The sequence below is a fragment of the Myxine glutinosa genome, chromosome 5, assembly GCF_964187855.1.
Source record: "Myxine glutinosa chromosome 5, kmMyxGlut1.1, whole genome shotgun sequence".
Classification (NCBI taxonomy): domain Eukaryota; kingdom Metazoa; phylum Chordata; class Myxini; order Myxiniformes; family Myxinidae; genus Myxine; species Myxine glutinosa.
Genome location: NC_136265.1, coordinates 166,828,398 through 166,849,952, shown reverse-complemented (window position 1 = coordinate 166,849,952; position 21,555 = coordinate 166,828,398). Strand labels below are relative to the sequence as shown.

General features: G+C 40.8%; 1 protein-coding gene across 1 annotated transcript; it reads right to left on the bottom strand.

Annotated features, from left to right (window-relative positions):
• Positions 1–722: 722 nt before the first annotated feature.
• LOC144892418 (ras-related protein Rab-37-like) lies at positions 723–14,964 on the bottom strand. The gene is made up of 3 exons (XM_078779043.1): positions 14,448–14,964; positions 1,949–2,059; positions 723–1,674 (listed from the first exon to the last, which is right to left on the bottom strand). The coding sequence occupies exons 1-3, from the start codon at positions 14,616–14,618 to the stop codon at positions 1,630–1,632; spliced, it is 327 nt and encodes a 108-aa protein (XP_078635169.1). The 5' UTR covers positions 14,619–14,964; the 3' UTR covers positions 723–1,629.
• Between the last annotated feature and the right edge of the window lie 6,591 nt (positions 14,965–21,555).

Below are 21,555 nucleotides of genomic sequence, written 5' to 3'. Positions count from 1 at the left end.
TTTAGACATTTGAAAAAAAGTGGTTGACCTTTGGCCTATGTTGACCTTTTGACCTCAAAAATATATCGGATTTTGTTGGACCACAAAGTCTACCATTTGGTGAAGTTTCGGGAAGATGGGTTTAAAATTGTGACCTGTAGGCAAGTATAAGTGAGCGGACAGACAAACAACACACAAATGAAAAATCACTCGTAGAGCGACACTTGGAAAAACAGAACAAAGTAGAATGTCACTCAGTAGAGCATCCTTTTGACCTCAAAAATAATTAGTGGTTGAATTTAGTGACCTGATATGCAAATGGTCTTCAAAGTCTAAGTTAATCAGATGAAAATTGAGGATTTTAGAAACTTGAAAAGGTTGTTGACCTTTTGGCCTATGTTGATCTCAAAAATAATTGGTGGCTGAATTCAGTTCGCTGATTTGTAAATCCTATTCAAATTTCAAGTCAATCAGATTTAAATTGAGGATTGCAGAAATTTGAGAAAGGTGGTTGACCTTTGGCCTATGTTGATCTTTTGACCTCAAAAATAAATAGGATTCTGTTGGACCACCAACTCTACCATTTGGTGAAATTTCGTGAAGATCAGTTTAAAATTGTGACCTGTAGGCAAGTATAAGTGAGCAGACAGACAAACACACACAACTGGAGTGATCAACATGGTTGTCCCAAAAAATTTTTTTGCCGCGTAACAACAAAACTAGAAAGCATCTGAAAATGCAAAGCCCATTCACATCCGTTTGTATTCAGACATCTTCTTCTTCCGTAAGCTCAAAATAACGAAAACAGTTTTAAAAAATACAAAATTAAAATTGATGATTTTATGGAGCCTTGACCTTTGAGCTATAGATCGAAAAAAAATCATCAGCTTTTAACTTTCGATTGGTGTACCAATTCTGTGACCCAATATGCAAATTCTTAACATTTCAGGTCAATGGGACGAAAATTGATGATTTCATGCAACCGTGACCTTTGACTTGTTGTTCTAAAAAAAACAATCGACTCCTACCTTTTGATTAGTGAACCAATTCAGTGAGCCGATATGCAAATTCTTAAAATTTCAGGTCAATCGGGAGAAAATTGGTAGTTTTACACAACATTGACCTTTGAAATTTTGATCTATAAAAACAATCGGCTTGTAGCTTTTGATTAATGAACCAATTCAGTGACCTAATATGCGAATTATTTTAATTTCAGGTCAATGGGGTGAATATTGGCGATTTTATGCAACCTTGACCGTTGACCTTTTGATCAAAAAAACAAACAATCGGTTTGTAGCTTTTGATTGGTGAACCAATTCAGTGACCCAATATGCAAATTCTAAAAATTTCAGGTCAATCGGATGAAAATTGACGATTTTATGTGATGCCGACCTTTGACCTTTTGACCTTTTGACCACATTATTAATTTGCCTTCCCCATATTCTCATAATAAAACTTTGGTGAAAATTTGATGACAAAACTCAAATGGTAAAAAAAAAAAGTTATGGCCCAGACACACACACACACACACACACACACACACACACACACACACACACACACACACACACACACACACACACACACACACACAGAAGTGATTGTAAAACCCGGTCCACTACGCTAACGAGAAAACAAACTGAGTGAAAACTAAGTACGCCCTCTTCCCTCTTCGGCGATGATGTCATGCAGCACCTGGAGATGGAATAGGAAAGGAGTGCACAATTAAAATTCATAAATTAAGTGTACAGTGCAGACATGCTGGTTGTAGGTTTTCTGAAGTTCCTGCTTGGATATCACTCCACTTCCTTGTGGATATGGTTTGTGCGTACACCTGGCACATATCTGTGTTCATCATCCTCCAAACATACCACCACATAACCATGGGATACCTTCCCTTAAATGATGCTGTGGTTGGTGACAACACTTTACACACGTAACACACCCTTTCACTCCACCGCTCTCTCACCATGAAGCTTATGCCGACAGTGGCGGAAAATGAACCTGAGATGAATTTTCCTTGGTCAAATTGTACCAGGAAGGACGTCTTTCCAACTCCACTGTCACCAACCAACACCGTCTGTCAAGACACAGCAACAGGAATAAAGTACTCAAACCATGACGGAAATCGTATAACCGATAAGATTGATTGGCCAATCCAGTTTGATCCAAATTATGACATCATTGATGACGTTTTGGGGTAATGGTCCAGGGGCAATGCCTGTGAAAAAAGGTTCTCGCTCAACCCACACCACATACAATGTTTGGTGGCATATTCTGTTAGGGGCCAGTGGTTCCCAAACTCATGGTCGCAACCCAAATGAGGGTCGTGAGGATGTTCCTGAGGGTCGCGGGACGGTCTCAAAAAATAAAAATTACAATGTTATAAGGGGTTTACTTCACTGGCATAATATGATGGATTATTGAAATAGTAATTAAAGTAGAATAGTTGTGGATAATATAGCATCTGTTATGTTTGGAATTCACGTGTTATAATTCACATGTAATTTATGTTTGGAATTCACATGTTATAGTTCATATGTATGGGAAACGGAAGTGACGGTTGGTTTTGGAGAGTGGGAGGAGTTAAGGAAACACGGGGTTTTTGGAGGCCTAATGGGCATGCTGTGCTATGCTGATATTTCGGATTAAACCGTTGACGTTACCATCAAGTACGTTTTGGGTAATTGCTGGATACAACAGCATCCATATACGCTTAATATAATAATGTTCGAGTCTGTTCATGTCCAATACTCGTGCGTCAAGCAGACCAGTGAGAGGCCTGTTGTTAAGTATCACTCTTATCTGAATGCGATATTATAAATGGCGCTGTAATTTTAGTGTTTTGAGCTTAATGATCGAATGCACTGTTTTTATTCGTTAAACGTTTTTATTTAAATTTAAAATGTTTGATTTTTATACATTCATAATTGTTCCAGATGAGTTTTATCATTGGAGTTAGAAATTAGATTTTCGCATGTGTCGACAGTTCACAATCTGACAGTCGTGCTTTCACTTGTTTACTGGAGGCTGAGATCTAGTTACTACAAACAAAGTAAGTATTGCCTGCAGCTTACTTGTCTTTATTTACGTGTTTTTTGTTGAATGTTACTGTGTGTGTAGTCAAATAATATAATAATTAATAATAATGAACTTTACAATTGGTTATTTCTAACTTTTTGAACAATTTCCAATGTTTTCTAAAAATGTTATAATTTATAACTCTTTTCATTCCAGGGCTGGTCTTTAACTGGAAAAATGGCCCAACACTAAACACAACGGCTGTATAAGCCTGAGTTTTTGAAATATGGCTTCACCGAGATGAGAGAAAAATCTCGTCTTGGTGAAAAAAAAAAACTACCTTCATTTAATGATAGAAGATGCATTGTTGAGTCTTCAAATGTATGCCAGAGGCCTATGAAGTCAAAGAGGTATGTGAAGTGAAGAAAATAGCGGCGATTTCTGGCCCACTGCAGCATTTGGCGTCATTTGCTTGTGACACAAGGGAGAGGAGGGAGAGGAGGAGGGGCATTGCCTTGTAGAATGAGTGGCGCTTATGACCCACCCAAAGACACGAAATCAGCTTTATATTTAAGACTTTTTGATAGCCATACCATCTCAAAATGGTGGCTCATAAATACTATTTCACTAAGAATAGGAATGCTCCTCTTAGACAGCACTGAATTAACGATAGATTTTCAAGAAACAGAAACAGAAATATACAAGAGTACGAAAACTGCACAGTCTCTGGCATGGGGAGGCTATTTGCCAGTTTCATCCTCATCGTCATCATCTACAAGGTTTCCTTGGGTTTTCAAAAGTGTCACCCATGCATGTACAGGCCTCTGTACACATAAGTCCATTCACCCTACATGTGCAATCAGAGTGACGGCAGGTAGTCGAGGCACAGTGGCAAACAACAAGCTCGACGAGACCTTTTGGTGCTCGATCTTTATCCATTATATTGGGCTGAGTCATAGCTTGCTCATCGTCTGATATTTCTCATCCACTGCTAATAGGATCTGGTAGGTTTTGCTCTGCCTGAAGAGATCGCCTCTACAGAAGAGTCTGATAGCTCATTTAATACGAAGAGCCAGCCTGTCTAATTTACAGTGCCTTCAGAAAGTATTCGCACCCCTTGACTTTTTTCACATATTATTGTTACAGCCTGAATTTAAAATAGATTAAACTGAGATTGTTTTTGTCACTGATCTACACATAATACCCCATAATGTCAAAGTGGAATTTTTAGAAATTATTACAAAATAATTAAAAATGAAATTCAGAAATATCGAATATTTTGTAGAAGTCAATACTTTGTAGAAGCGCCTTTTGCATTGAATACAGCTTTGAGTCTTCTTGGGTATGTCTGTATCAGCTTTACACATCTGGATTTGGAGAGTTTCTCCCATTCTTCCTTGCAGGTTTGCCTAAGCTCTGTCAAGTTGGATGGGGAGCGTCAGGGAACAGCAATCTTCAAGTCTTTCCAAGTTGGTCGAAGTTGGATTTACTCGCATTTTACCTCAACATTCATTTTATCGTCTTGTATTTAATTTCATTAAATTCATTATTGTGGCATTTCTCATTTGCCGTGTGTGTTTATTTGTTCGTGGGTCCGAGAATAAGCCCGTGTGGCTTCCGTCCAGGTAAGCATCCCGTTGCCTTCTGTCCCACGCGCACCATAAAAACGACCGCATAATTTCGGCTACGCGCCTCGGAATTAAGGACCGTTACGGCTTTCTGTCATCCAGCGGTGTTAACCGCCGGGTGACAGGACAATACACTATGCACTATATATATAAAAGAAAGTTTTTGTTTGTTTGTCTGCACGCGCGAATCTCCTGAACGGTGAAAGATAGGAGGAAACCTCTGAAACAAAAAATGTCGGGACGGGCCCCAGGAAGGTTATAGGCTAGGTGGCGAGGCCGGTCGAGGCCGCCTCGGCCGGGCTGGGCCCATTTCGCAATAAATCTTCTTCTTTTCAAAAATTATCTTGAAGTACAACTTATGCACTTAATAGGAATATCTGACTGATTGCAACACATGCTTTGAAAATTCTCTCTCACGGGGCCCGACAGAAGAAAGAACAAGGAATCGATGAGCACTATTACTGATACTGGGCTCGCGTCAGACCTATGTACAGAAGATTAAATTCATTCAAAAAGAACCCGGGCAACGCCGGGTGCATCCAGCTAGTATACTATATAAAATATACTATACTTTATATAAAATACACTATACACCATATAAAATACACTATATAAAATACACTATACACCATATAAAATACACCACATAAAATACACTATACACGATATAGAATACACCTTTAGAGGCAATTTTTCCCCACAGAGCAGGGGTTGGCCTTTTTTGGGCACCGTGGTCCCATTTTTGAAGCGATGTTTTTATGGCCAGATGCCCTTCCTGCCGCCAACCCTGTTAGTCGACTCTTGCGCCACACAGGGAATTACCAGTGAACTGGTACTCAATTTGCCGACCTCGGAAGGATGACAATATACACTATGCGATATACAAAATACAACATACACGGTACAAAATACACCATTCAATAAACACTAAACAAAATACACTTTGTACTGTATAAAATACACCACATAAAATACACTATTCACCACATAAAATACATCATATAAAATACACTTTACAAAATACACTATATACGATATAAAATGCACGATGCACAATATAAAATATACTATACACGATACAAAATACACCATATAAAATACACTATAAATAAATAAAATACACCAAATAAAATACACCAAATAAAATACACTATATAAAATACACTATATAAAATACATTACACACGATAAAAACACCATAAATAATACACTATACAGTGAATAAAACACACGAGATAAAATACACTTCATAAAATACATTACACTAAAGCGCGGCGTTACGCGCGCTGCTTGTGAGCAAGGAGGAAGCGGACAAGCGGTAACTTGTAAGAGTCTTTATTCAAGAGCTCACTGTAACACTGAGCTGCTCAGGGCTGCGCGCCCCGTGTATATCGTGAGGCCACGCCTCTCTCCGGGGCGTGGCCCACCCCCACTTGGTGTGCGGGGTGATGTCACCACGTCAGTGCTTTCGTGTCCGCCACAACACACTATAAAATACACCATAAATAATACACTATACAGTGAATAAAACACACTAGATAAAATACACCACATAAAATACACCACATAAAATACACGATAAAATACACTGCACACTACAAAAAATACATTACAGTCACGTGAAAAAGTAAGTACACCCCATGTAAAATTTTGACTTTTTCAACATATTTCAACATACAGCCATTTGATCTTCATTTCAACAATATTGATAGATAAAGGTGATATAATATAACAAATATCATGAAACATTTACATTTTGCAGTCCATTGTATAATTTAAATAAGCATAAATGCAAATTTTGCATGTGGAAAAAGTAAGTACACCCCCACATTTATCACTACTTCAAATACCTAAAATTAGAATCAGGTGCACCAGCTCAGGTGCAAATGATTAGAACATCGTTAGAGAGGATCTTGGAGGAATCTGTCTTATTTAAAACTCAGACATTTAGTTTGGTTTGCTCTTTGTTGTTGAAGTGTGTGGCGTCACCATCCCGAGATCAAAAGAGCTCTCTGAGCCCGTCAGAAAGAAGGTTATAGATGCCTACGAGTCTGGGAAGGGATTTAAAGAGATCTCCAAACAATTTGAAATCAATCATTCGACTGTCCGGAAGATCATCTACAAGTGGAGAAGATTTCAAACAACTGCCAACTTGTTCAGGCCAGGCCGCCCCAGCAAGTTCAGCCCGAGAGCAGACCGCAAGATGCTGAAAGAAGTCTCTAAGAACCCCAGAATGTCATCACGGGACCTACAGGTAGCTCTTGCCACTGTTGATGTCAAAGTGCACGAGTCTACCATTAGAAAGAGGCTGCACAAATTTGATCTACATGGGAGGTGTGCCAGGAGGAAACCTTTGCTGTCCAGAAAGAACATCAGGGCAAGCCTAAAGCTTGCCAATGAACACCGAGGCAAAGACCAGCACTTCTGGAACAATGTGCTCTGGACAGATGAGTCAAAGGTAGAGCTATTTGGCCACAGTACCAGAAGACATGTTTGGCGAAAACCAAAGACAGCATTTGACCACAAGAACCTGATACCAACTGTAAAGCATGGTGGTGGATATATTATGGTTTGGGGCAGCTTTGCTGCATCAGGGCCTGGGCAGCTCACCATCATAGAATCCACTATGAATTCTTCATTGTACCAGAGGGTGCTTGAGGATAATGTGAGGTCATCTGTCGGAAAGTTGAAGCTCAAACGAAGGTGGACCGTGCAACATGACAATGACCCTAAACATACCAGTAAATCCACCAAGGAATGGCTGAAAAGAAAGAAATGGAGGGTTCTGGAATGGCCAAGTCAAAGCCCGGATCTAAATCCCAGCGAGATGTTGTGGGGGGATTTGAAACGAGCTGTGCATGCAAGAAACCCCTCAAACATCGCACAGCTGAAAGAATTCTGCATGGAGGAGTGGGCAAAAATTTCTCCCAGTCGATGTCAGAGACTGGTAGAGAGTTATAAGAAACGCCTACTTGAGGTTGTTTCTGCCAAAGGGGGCAATACCACCTATTAGAGCCAAGGGTGTACTTACTTTTTCCACATGCGAAATTTGCATTTATATTTATTTAAATTATACAATGGACTACAAAATGTAAATATTTCATGATATTTGTTATATTATATTACCTTTATCTATCAATATTGTTTAAATGAAGATCAAATAGCTGTATGTTGAAATATGTTGAAAAAGTCAAAACTTTACATGGGGTGTACTTACTTTTTCACGTGACTGTATATAAAATACACTTTACACTATATATAATACACAATATAAATACTCGATATAAAACGCACAATACAAAATATAAAATACACTATACACAATATAAAATACACCATACACCATACAAAATACACTATACACCATATATAAATACACTATAAAAAATACACTTTATATAATACACTATATATAATACACTATAAAAAATACACTTTATATAATTCACTATATATAATACACTATACAAAATACGCTGTACAAAATTCTTCCCTCTGGGCTGGTGCTCCTGCCTCTCATCTAGGTCGGCTTCACGCTGTTGAAACCAAAGCTTTCAGCATCGTTGGAATCTCCCGCAATGAAGCTAACTCCGAGGGCCTTTCACTCACTCACCGCAGGCAGGTCGGTGGTCTTTCTGTCTTCTACCGACTCCTCTCCGGCCTTGCTCCTCCAGCTCTCTGTGGGCTCTGTCCCCCAAATATTCCTACAGGTCGCACAAGATCTGCCAGCAACCCTCTTATGGTTAAACTGCCAAAATCAAGACTCTCTGCTCACCTTCACTCCTTCATTCCTCTTTTCTCCCACCTCTGGAACAAACCCCCTCACTCTCTTCAAACTCACTCCTCCCTCCAGGTCTTTAAAACAACTGTTCGCCACCATCTCTTGTCCTCCCCCATCCAAAACCTTGATCTTTTCTAACCCCCCTTAATTCACCCCAGTTCCACCTTTTTGAAATACCAACTTCTTTCCTGGAAGGCCTAGCAGTGTTCACTTTTAAGTTGAAGTTCACCTTTAATAAAATAGAAAGTTCACCATGAAAGCATGACAACGACCTGAAGGACACAGCCAAAGCTAAACTGGAGTGGCTGAGGAACAAAAAGATAAATGTGCTTGAGTGGCCCAGTCAGAGCCCCTAAATCCTAAATCTTTAGATTGGACCTAAATCCAATCGAAAATCTGCGGCATGCTGTTGCATTGCTGTCCATCAACGCTCCTCGTGCAACTTGACTGAGCTTGAACAGTTTTATGCAGAAGAATGGGCAAATATTGCCCAATCAAGGTGTGACAAATTGGTAGAAACCTATCTCAACAGACTCACAGCTGTAATTGCTGTCAAAGGTGCTTCCACCAATTATTAACTCAGGGGGGTGGACACTTATCCAACTAAGATAATCCAGTTTTGTATTTTAATAAATCTTCTGAAATTTGTAGAATTTGTTTTTCACTTGGAAGTTGTGGGTTTTACTGTGTAAATATTGGTGGAAAAAGACTGTTTTAATGCAATTTAATTCCAGGCAAGCTATAAGGCAACAAAAGGTGAAATTTGGAAAGGGGGTGTAGACTTTCTATCTTTCTATAGGCACTGTATATATATATATATACATTCTTCGGATCTCCTCCCGAGTCCAACTCACTTGTTAAAAAAGCTATTTTCATGTTTAAAAAAGCAACTATTACAATGTTTTTTTTATTTCTTGCATGTATGTGGGTGCAAGGGAAACGTTCTTCGGATCCTGCTCTCAAACCGTTTGAATGCGTCTTTGAAAACTATGCAACGGTAACTTAAATTTCCATTTTTCTCCCTTATGATGTCACAAGGTGCAAGATTAAACATTGTGCATAACGATTTCACATATAAAACAGGTGGATATAATGCATTCATACATGAACAGGTGGATCGAATGCATTAATATATGGAACAGGTGGATAGAATGCATTCATATATGGAACAGGTGGATATAATGCATTCATACATGAACAGGTGGATAGAATGCATTAATATATGGAACAGGTGGATATAATGTATTCATATATGGAACAGGTGGATAGAATGCATTAATATATGGAACAGATGGATAGAATGCATTCATATATGGAACAGGTGGATGGAATGCATTCATACATGAACAGGTGGATAGAATGCATTCATATATGGAACAGGTGGATGGAATGCATTCATACATGAACAGGTGGATAGAATGCATTCATATATGGAACAGGTGGATATAATGCATTCATATATGGAACAGGTGGATAGAATGCATTCATATATGGAACAGGTGGATAGAATGCATTCATATATGGAACAGGTGGATAGAATGCATTCATAAATGGAACAGGTGGATAGAATGCATTCATATATGGAACAGGTGGATATAATGCATTCATATATGGAACAGGTGGATAGAATGCATTCATATATGGAACAGGTGGATAGAATGCATTAATATATGGAACAGGTGGATATAATGCATTAATATATGGAACAGGTGGATATAATGCATTCATATATAGAACAGGTGGATATAATGCATTAATATATGGAACAGGTGGATATAATGCATTCATATATGGAACAGGTGGATAGAATGCATTCATATATGGAACAGGTGGATAGAATGCATTCATATATGGAACAGGTGGATAGAATGCATTCATATATGGAACAGGTGGATAGAATGCATTCATATATGGAACAGGTGGATAGAATGCATTCATATATGGAACAGGTGGATAGAATGCATTAATATATGGAACAGGTGGATAGAATGCATTAATATATGGAACAGATGGATAGAATGCATTCATATATGGAACAGGTGGATAGAATGCATTAATATATGGAACAGGTGGATAGAATGCATTCACATATAGAACAGGTGGATAGAATGCATTAATATATGGAACAGGTGGATATAATGCATTCATATATGGAACAGGTGGATAGAATGCATTCATATATGGAACAGGTGGATAGAATGCATTCATATATGGAACAGGTGGATAGAATGCATTCATATATGGAACAGGTGGATAGAATGCATTCATATATGGAACAGGTGGATAGAATGCATTAATATATGGAACAGATGGATAGAATGCATTCATATATGGAACAGGTGGATATAATGCATTCATATATGGAACAGGTGGATAGAATGCATTCATATATGGAACAGGTGGACATAATGCATTCATATATGGAACAGGTGGATATAATGCATTCATAGATGGAACAGGTGGATAAAATGCATTAATATATGGAACAGATGGATAGAATGCATTCATATATGGAACAGGTGGATAGAATGCATTCATATATGGAACAGATGGACATAATGCATTCATATATGGAACAGGTGGATATAATGCATTCATATATGGAACAGGTGGATATAATGCATTCATATATGGAACAGGTGGATAGAATGCATTCATATATGGAACAGGTGGACATAATGCATTCATATATGGAACAGGTGGATATAATGCATTCATAGATGGAACAGGTGGATAGAATGCATTCATATATGGAACAGGTGGACATAATGCATTCATATATGGAACAGGTGGACATAATGCATTCATATATGGAACAGGTGGATAGAATGCATTCATATATGGAACAGGTGGATATAATGCATTCATATATGGAACAGGTGGATAGAATGCATTCATATATGGAACAGGTGGACATAATGCATTCATATATGGAACAGGTGGATATAATGCATTCATAGATGGAACAGGTGGATAGAATGCATTAATATATGGAACAGATGGATAGAATGCATTCATATATGGAACAGGTGGATGGAATGCATTCATACATGAACAGGTGGATAGAATGCATTCATATATGGAACAGGTGGATAGAATGCATTCACATATAGAACAGGTGGATAGAATGCATTCATATATGGAACAGGTGGATATAATGCATTCATATATGGAACAGGTGGATATAATGCATTCATATATGGAATAGGTGGATATAATGCATTCATATATGGAACAGGTGGATAGAATGCATTCATATATGGAACAGGTGGATAGAATGCATTCATATATGGAACAGGTGGATAGAATGCATTCATATATGGAACAGGTGGATAGAATGCATTAATATATGGAACAGGTGGATAGAATGCATTAATATATGGAACAGGTGGAAATAATGCATTAATATATGGAACAGGTGGATATAATGCATTCATATATAGAACAGGTGGATAGAATGCATTAATATATGGAACAGGTGGATAGAATGCATTCATATATGGAACAGTTGGATAGAATGCATTCATATATGGAACAGGTGGATAGAATGCATTCATATATGGAACAGGTGGATAGAATGCATTCATATATGGAACAGGTGGATAGAATGCATTCATATATGGAACAGGTGGATAGAATGCATTCATATATGGAACAGGTGGATAGAATGCATTAATATATGGAACAGATGGATAGAATGCATTCATATATGGAACAGGTGGATAGAATGCATTAATATATGGAACAGGTGGATAGAATGCATTCATAGATGGAACAGGTGGATAGAATGCATTAATATATGGAACAGGTGGATATAATGCATTCATATATGGAACAGGTGGATAGAATGCATTCATATATGGAACAGGTAGATATAATGCATTCATATATGGAACAGGTGGATAGAATGCATTCATATATGGAACAGGTGGATAGAATGCATTCATATATGGAACAGGTGGATAGAATGCATTCATATATGGAACAGATGGATAGAATGCATTCATATATGGAACAGGTGTATAGAATGCATTCATATATGGAACAGGTGGATAGAATGCATTCATATATGGAACAGGTGGATAGAATGCATTCATATATGGAACAGGTGGATAGAATGCATTCACATATGGAACAGGTGGATAGAATGCATTCACATATAGAACAGGTGGATAGAATGCATTCACATATAGAACAGGTGGATAGAATGCATTCATATATGGAACAGGTGGATAGAATGCATTCATATATGGAACAGGTGGATATAATGCATTCATGTATGGAACAGGTGGACATAATGCATTAATATATGGAACAGGTGGATATAATGCATTCATAGATGGAACAGGTGGATAGAATGCATCAATATATGGAACAGATGGATAGAATGCATTCATATATGGAACAGGTGGATGGAATGCATTCATACATGAACAGGTGGATAGAATGCATTCATATATGGAACAGGTGGATAGAATGCATTCACATATGGAACAGGTGGATATAATGCATTCATATATGGAACAGGTGGATATAATGCATTCATAGATGGAACAGATGGATAGAATGCATTCATATATGGAACAGGTGGATATAATGCATTCATATATATGGAACAGGTGGATATAATGCATTAATATATGGAACAGATGGATAGAATGCATTCATATATGGAACAGGTGGATGGAATGCATTAATATATGGAACAGATGGATAGAATGCATTCATATATGGAACAGGTGGATGGAATGCATTCACATATAGAACAGGTGGATAGAATGCATTCATATATTGAACAGGTGGATATAATGCATTCATATATAGAACAGGTGGATAGAATGCATTCACATATAGAACAGGTGGATAGAATGCATTCATATATGGAACAGGTGGATACAATGCATTCATATATGGAACAGGTGGATAGAATGCATTCATCGATGGAACAAGTGGATAGAATGCATTAATATATGGAACAGGTGGACATAATGCATTCATATATGGAACAGGTGGATAGAATGCATTAATATATGGAACAGATGGATAGAATGCATTAATATATGGAACAGGTGGATGGAATGCATTCATACATGAACAGGTGGATAGAATGCATTCATATATGGAACAGGTGGATAGAATGCATTCATATATGGAACAGGTGGATACAATGCATTCATATATGGAACAGGTGGATAGAATGCATTCATATATGGAACAGGTGGATATAATGCATTCATAGATGGAACAGGTGGATAGAATGCATTAATATATGGAACAGATGGATATAATGCATTAATATATGGAACAGGTGGATGGAATGCATTCATACATGAACAGGTGGATAGAATGCATTCATATATGGAACAGATGGATAGAATGCATTAATATATGGAACAGATGGATAGAATGCATTCATATATGGAACAGGTGGATAAAATGTATTAATATATGGAACAGGTGGATAGAATGCATTAATATATGGAACAGGTGGATAGAATGCATTAATATATGGAACAGATGGATAGAATGCATTCATATATGGTACAGGTGGATATAATGCATTCATATATGGAACAGGTGGATAGAATGCATTCATATATGGAACAGGTGGATAGAATGCATTCATATATGGAACAGGTGGATAGAATACATTCATATATGGAACAGGTGGATAGAATGCATTAATATATGGAACAGGTGGATAAAATGTATTAATATATGGAACAGGTGGATATAATGCATTAATATATGGAACAGGTGGATAGAATGCTTTAAAATTAAAGGTCACATTGTCTCTTTAATTAGAGCTCCAAACCACTGACGAGATATTATGAAATGGCTGAGCCCAAAACTCATAGTTTGTCAGGTTAAGTGACATTTCTAAGATGCAGTGCCTCGGTACCACCATTGCATTGTGAACGTTCGAGGCGGTGCATGACGTCAGACTGTTAGAGAGATGTTAACCTGTTCCTAAATTCCTCAAACATCCTTCCCAATGATCACCCTCCCCTTCAGCGCCCTCATCCCACAACTCTTACTTTATGAATGAGCTCCTCGTCATAGTGCGGTTCCACGGAGGGTTCCGAAGGAGCCGTTGAAGCTCCTGAAGTGCGGTCGCCGTTGGCGAGGGATGCCGTCGGAACCGCCGAGTCGTCCGTGGGCGGCGGCTGCGCGGCATCTTGTGGAGTGCTGGGAGCCGCGTCCGCCATGTTAGGGCGAGCGGAGCCGTGCGGAGGAGACGTGGGACGAGGATGCAGCGCGTCCGTGTGGGGTCCCGTTGGGACAGGTTGTGATGGTGACGAGGACCCCGGCGCGGCGCACTCAGGTCCGGCCCGATTTGGCACCAATGTGCTGCTGCGGGAGGGTGCGGGCGATCGTTAGAAATGGCACCCGCGCTCGGTGGAAAGAAAACACCAGCCGAGCGCCCAAAGTTTCCTCGTTTACGAGCGGGATGTTGTACAACTTTTAAACGTTCACTCCATGATGCATTTTATAAAATAAACCGCTCGTGTAAACGGTTCCAATTGATCGTTTTGTGATTGAACGTGCACTGTATACTGCAGACACACCTTGTGCCAAGCAGTGCTTGTGACAGGCAGCTGGGAAGGTGCAGTGCCGGATTAGCCTCGGCTGGCCCGAAGGCACATTTTGAAATTTTAGAGAATGGCCTGAACAATTTAAATTAGATCTCGGGCTCATGGAAATGGACCCCAGACAAAAGATGACCTGATTCATGAACAAAATATTTAATACAAAAAAAGACAAATATTTAATGTGAAAAGAAACTACTTTCAAACTAGTTTAGTCTATACAATTTGCAGTGTATGAATATATGCATGACAAAACACGCACAGATTTGGCACTTTGCTTTACAGTTTACTAGACCTTAGATTGTAACCTTGCGCGCGTTTACAACTGCAAACTCTTCAATTACGGAACTGAAGTCCAGTTCTCGGAGCAAATCACTTTCAATGCACAAAAGGGCCAACGCACCAAGACGCTGTTAATGCATGGTAGAACGCTTCACATCTTTGATTCTCTTTAGCTGCGAAAATGAGCGTTTTCCTGAGCAATTGGTGGCCATCAGTGCTAAGTATATTCGGAGAGCCACTGCAGTGTTTGGAAAGGCTGCATGAACTCCAGTGGTGTGCAGCAGCTCAAACATATGCTGTGCCTGTGCACACCCTGTTGAGGGGGAACTTGAGGGCAGTTGGTCTTTATACCAGCAAATGAACTGACGGAACTCTGACACAAAATCAGTATTCAGATCCTTGTGATACACACTGACAAGCCCTGTAATAGCAGTGTTGATATCCTCGTCAGTCACAGAGTCAAACACTGTCAGAACGCCAAACCGCTGCAGCACTACAGAATACGCCTCCATGCGTTTCTGCAATGCACTTCGCAGTTGGTCAATGATGACATAAAATGTATTAACTTTGAATTTTTGTTGGCCCGTCATCCCTTCTGTGGCATCAGTAGCATTTCCATCATTGACACGCTTCTTACACTTGGGAATTCGCCGACTTTCGGATTTGTAAGTGTTTTTGCCGCAGCGATCACATGCTTGTTGCTCATAGAAATCAAAATTTTCTCTGCGCGCATGTAAAAACTCATTCAAACTCTTCAGCAGACCAATAGCCGGTGTTAATTCTATGGTGGCACTTTGCAACAACTTGCTGCAGCAGTTGAACCGATGCAAAATATCATTCCAAAGTTCACACATCAGGGCAACTTCTATGGTGCCCATCTTTTCTGCCAAAGAATCCGCCTCATTTTGTGTCTCCCTGTTCTGATTTTCATCTGCAGAGATCTCTTCGAGAGCACTCTGGAACTGGTGGTAACCGCGGAACAGAGCTTCAGTGGCATCAGCTCGGGCAGACCACCGGGTATCCGATGGGTGTTTCGGAACAAGGCACCCAGGTTGCTGTTCCACATGGGTCTGCAGGACACCCCAACGGTGCATGGATGCCACAAAGAACGCATACAGGTCCTGCAAAAACCCAAAAAATGAAACCGCGTCAATGCAACAATCCACCGCGGACTGACCAACTAGGTTCAAAGAGTGAGCTGCACAGGGAATGTAATCAACCAAACTGTTCTTGTTCTTCTAAATGTGCTGCATACCATTGTACTTGCCCGACATATTACTGGCATTGTCATACGTCTGACCGCGGCAATTGTCAAAGTCGATGTCATGGTCCTTCAAGTATTGGAGAAGAGTATCAGCAAGATTCTGACCTGTATGACTAGAGATACTAATGAACGTGAGGAAACGCTCGACAGGCTTGTGATCTGTCATGTTGACATAGCGGAGGATGATAGTGAGCTGGTCCGTATGGGCAATGTCTGGTGTGGAGTCCACTGAAACGGAGAAATACTGCGACTTCGAAATCTCATCCTTGATGCGACCAAGTACTTGCTTGCCCATCACAGCAATTAATTCTTCGCAGATTGTTTTTGACAAATAAGACGTGTGATGGTAATGTGATGGTAACCCCGATCGGCATGGTAATGGATGTGCTGGGACAAAAACGGATCAAACTGGCTAATCAACTCCAAAATGCCCAAGTAATTACCATTGCTGCTGGAGCCAACAATTTCGTTACTACCTCGAAACGACTGACCCCTCTCGCAAAGAAAAGTAATTGTGGCAACACATTTTCCCAATAGTTGCGCTGCTCCAGCATTTTTTGATGCAATTGCTCATCAACTCGACCGGCATCAGCACTCCGCTGACAAAATGTTAGAAATGATTCTATGTGCTTTGGGCTGATTTCATGTACTGAGCCGTATTCTTCCAATCAGTAAATCCCGAGCCAGAAAGCTGTGCACCTCTGTCAGAGGACAACAGAGTGCATGGAAAACAGAAAACGCAAGTATTGGCAGGAGAATAAACAAGCCAATCACGATCAGCTACCTCCCCATTTGGCAAAACCAGTTTGAAGGCACTGGCATTAAGAAAGCGATTCACCCCAGAGTATTCGCGCTTCGTTTCTGGATAACTGTCATGCAAGTTCCGAAAATGGTCAGTGCCCAAGCTGATGCATACATGGCGCAGTTTGTCTGTGATGTTACCAAACAACCCGACATCGTTGGGAATCAGTGGAGTCGATACCGAAGCACCTTCGCCCCTAGTGTCTGTGTCACCATCGTCGGCCGGCCTGTCTTCGACAGGATCAACTGCGGGGGATGTTGAAGGGGAGTCCTTAGTTGAATCTATATCATCATCACCACCAACACCAGCATCTTTCTCCACCACATGGAAAAACGATGTCAATTTATGAGTAGTCTTGAGTAGTTGATCATCCTTATGCTTCTTTTTCTTCAACTCCTGAGCTCGCTCCCAGCCACCTTTACGTCCTGACATAACGATGGATTGAATCTGCAACTAGAACATCAGATGTATAAGTTTTAAAACCTTTTATTATAAAATACAAACCACATTAAACACTATAGAGTGATGTAGCGCACCTTGAAAATATTTGCGAAAATTGAGATACATATATTACCCTGTACTGGCAGGGACAGAAATTAGAAATAATTTGTTTAAAATAATAAAAATTGACGAAAACTGCTTGTCCATTTTTGTGGCCCGAATTTTTGGCTGGCCCTGAGGCACATGCCTTGTCTGCCTAATGGTTAATCCGGCAATGGGGGAGAGAGGGTGAGGGAAAGGGTGGTGAGTTGACGTGGCCACACCTCGTTCTTGCCGCCCCGCCCCCTTCTTCTCCAAGCCTGACCTCGTGTTCAATGGCGGCTGAGCCAGGCAGCGAACGCTACTGGCAAGCCCAGGAACACAATTTGGAGGAAGGCTACGCCACAATATGAATTGACAAGGGGGCCTACTCTTATTTAATTAATACAACGCAGATTCAACTATTGGGAACAGATCCTTACCTGAAACACATACGAATGAAATAACTAAAGGAGAAGCCTATGGTGTGCTACGTGTTGCTCGTGGCCTAACTAGGGTGCGACCTTTGACCTTTTACACCAAAAATGGGAATACTTACAGGGGATTATTTATAAGGGATTATTACAATATTTACAAAGTGGAGGGTTCTAAAAACCACAACAATGTATATATATATATACATATTGTTACGGATCTCGGTTTCGGCACTCCCCTTACCGAGGGGGGTTTAATCCCCTCGTCTTTTAAGCTGGCCGTCCGAGTCCTGGAACTATCTCGCTCCTTTGCGGGGATGAGATTGGCCAGGGTGATTGGTCAAGGATTTCCCAAATACCTTCACCAATCTCTCCGCAACACAGGGAACTGAGTCCCCGCTCGAACCGCGGATGTGATGGTAGATTGCCGAATGGTTTAGCAACCCGCAGCTCGAGCCGTTAACAAAGGACTAAACCCGACTATAAAGCGTTTGGCCAAAATCGCACCACAGGTATTCAATGGGAAGAAGGGACTAAAGCGATCGGGGGAAAGAATAAGTAGTTGATCATCCTTATGCTTCTTTTTCTTCAACTCCTGAGCTCGCTCCCAGCCACCTTTACGTCCTGACATAACGATGGATTGAATCTGCAACTAGAACATCAGATGTATAAGTTTTAAAACCTTTTATTATAAAATACAAACCACATTAAACACTATAGAGTGATGTAGCGCACCTTGAAAATATTTGCGAAAATTGAGATACATATATTACCCTGTACTGGCAGGGACAGAAATTAGAAATAATTTGTTTAAAATAATAAAAATTGACGAAAACTGCTTGTCCATTTTTGTGGCCCGAATTTTTGGCTGGCCCTGAGGCACATGCCTTGTCTGCCTAATGGTTAATCCGGCAATGGGGGAGAGAGGGTGAGGGAAAGGGTGGTGAGTTGACGTGGCCACACCTCGTTCTTGCCGCCCCGCCCCCTTCTTCTCCAAGCCTGACCTCGTGTTCAATGGCGGCTGAGCCAGGCAGCGAACGCTACTGGCAAGCCCAGGAACACAATTTGGAGGAAGGCTACGCCACAATATGAATTGACAAGGGGGCCTACTCTTATTTAATTAATACAACGCAGATTCAACTATTGGGAACAGATCCTTACCTGAAACACATACGAATGAAATAACTAAAGGAGAAGCCTATGGTGTGCTACGTGTTGCTCGTGGCCTAACTAGGGTGCGACCTTTGACCTTTTACACCAAAAATGGGAATACTTACAGGGGATTATTTATAAGGGATTATTACAATATTTACAAAGTGGAGGGTTCTAAAAACCACAACAATGTATATATATATATACATATTGTTACGGATCTCGGTTTCGGCACTCCCCTTACCGAGGGGGGTTTAATCCCCTCGTCTTTTAAGCTGGCCGTCCGAGTCCTGGAACTATCTCGCTCCTTTGCGGGGATGAGATTGGCCAGGGTGATTGGTCAAGGATTTCCCAAATACCTTCACCAATCTCTCCGCAACACAGGGAACTGAGTCCCCGCTCGAACCGCGGATGTGATGGTAGATTGCCGAATGGTTTAGCAACCCGCAGCTCGAGACGTTAACAAAGGACTAAACCCGACTATAAAGCGTTTGGCCAAAATCGCACCACAGGTATTCAATGGGAAGAAGGGACTAAAGCGATCGGGGGAAAGAATAAGCCAAAGTAAGGAATAACAGATATTTATTAATTATTTACAAAACCAAAGAGGAGGAGGAACGAAAGTAATTTACAGAAGAAAAAGCAGATACACAGGGCAAACCTTAAAACAGTCTTAATTATCAACACCCAGACAGAACAAACACAGACTCACATGAAAGGGGAATAGCCGGCAGGAATCACTGGACGAAGGAGAAGGGTCCGTGCAGGTGAGAGGGTAGGACGGTCCGGGCCGGTGCGCAGCGTCGAAGGTGGCTCCAGTCCACGTTACGGGCTCGAGGCGAACAACCAGCGGCAGCTCCACGCACTCGTTTTCACCCACACGGTCGGACAATGTCAGTTGACTTATTGTATTGTGGTCGCCGTCACGGACCCACTCGCCGGATCACCTCTCTCTCTTGTGCCTTCACACCGACTCTCCTTCCAACTCCAACTGGTAAAAAGGCTTCGCTTTGCTCTTATATTGGGTTTGTTGCAAATCAATGCACGCTTCATAGAGGCACGCCCGCGATGGGACCTCACCAGCCCTGGTTGGTCGGTAGGGGATCGCTGACTCCACCTCGGGTGGTGCGTCGGCGTGCCATGCCCGTGATCTGGCGGCTCCTCCCCCTTCTTCTCCGAGATGGAGCACATGGGCAATGGCATCTTGTGGGGAGATAGCAAACCACTCTCACCGCTTTTGAAGGGAACTTTGAAGAGCGGAGATGATTCGGGAAATTGAAAGGGCCTATCTTATTTGATTAATGCAACGCAGATTCAACTACTGGGAACAGGTCCTTAACTGAAACACATAATAATGAGATAACTACGGAGGTCCTATGGTTCGCTACGTGTTGTTCATGGACTAACTAGGATTTTTAACCAGCCAATTGATGGTGATATCTACAGGGGGACATTTATGAGGGATACATTTACTAGTGAAGGTTCTAAAAACCGTAACACAGCACCCGTTTTTCCTCTAGGGTCGTCTTGACCCGAACTAACTTTACTTAATGTGACACTCAGGTGTAGTAGCCCTCTACTATTAACCTTACCCTTGAGTGCGACAGTTTTAAAACAACTACGTATGTCCCGCCTGCTACGTTGCATCCTACCTAAGAGACTCACACCCACAGGATAACCGAATCACGGAATTATTCGCAAACTATACATTTACGGTGGGGAGCATTATTTACAAAACACTAATTTGTATTTACACTGCAACCCAGGACCTGTCATTTTGGGAGACAAAATATGTTCCTGAAAAAGAGGAAGAGCATGCACTGCACTGCACCGATACACCATACTCAAGTGCCTGGGGATGCACAATTGATATTGCAGTGCACCCCCTAGCACAAGAGCATTACAAAGCACCAAAGCACCAATCAGCACCAAAAAAAAAACAGCAAAGCACCATCCAGTGCTCATTGCACATATTTCAAATAAAAACAACACAAACTGTTGACCGGGTTCTTCTTTCTGCTCCTGCTCTGCTGGCCGATGTTTCTTCCAGATGTTGTCCTATCTTGTGGCTTGCTGCCTATTTGCAAATAATAAAAAGACACA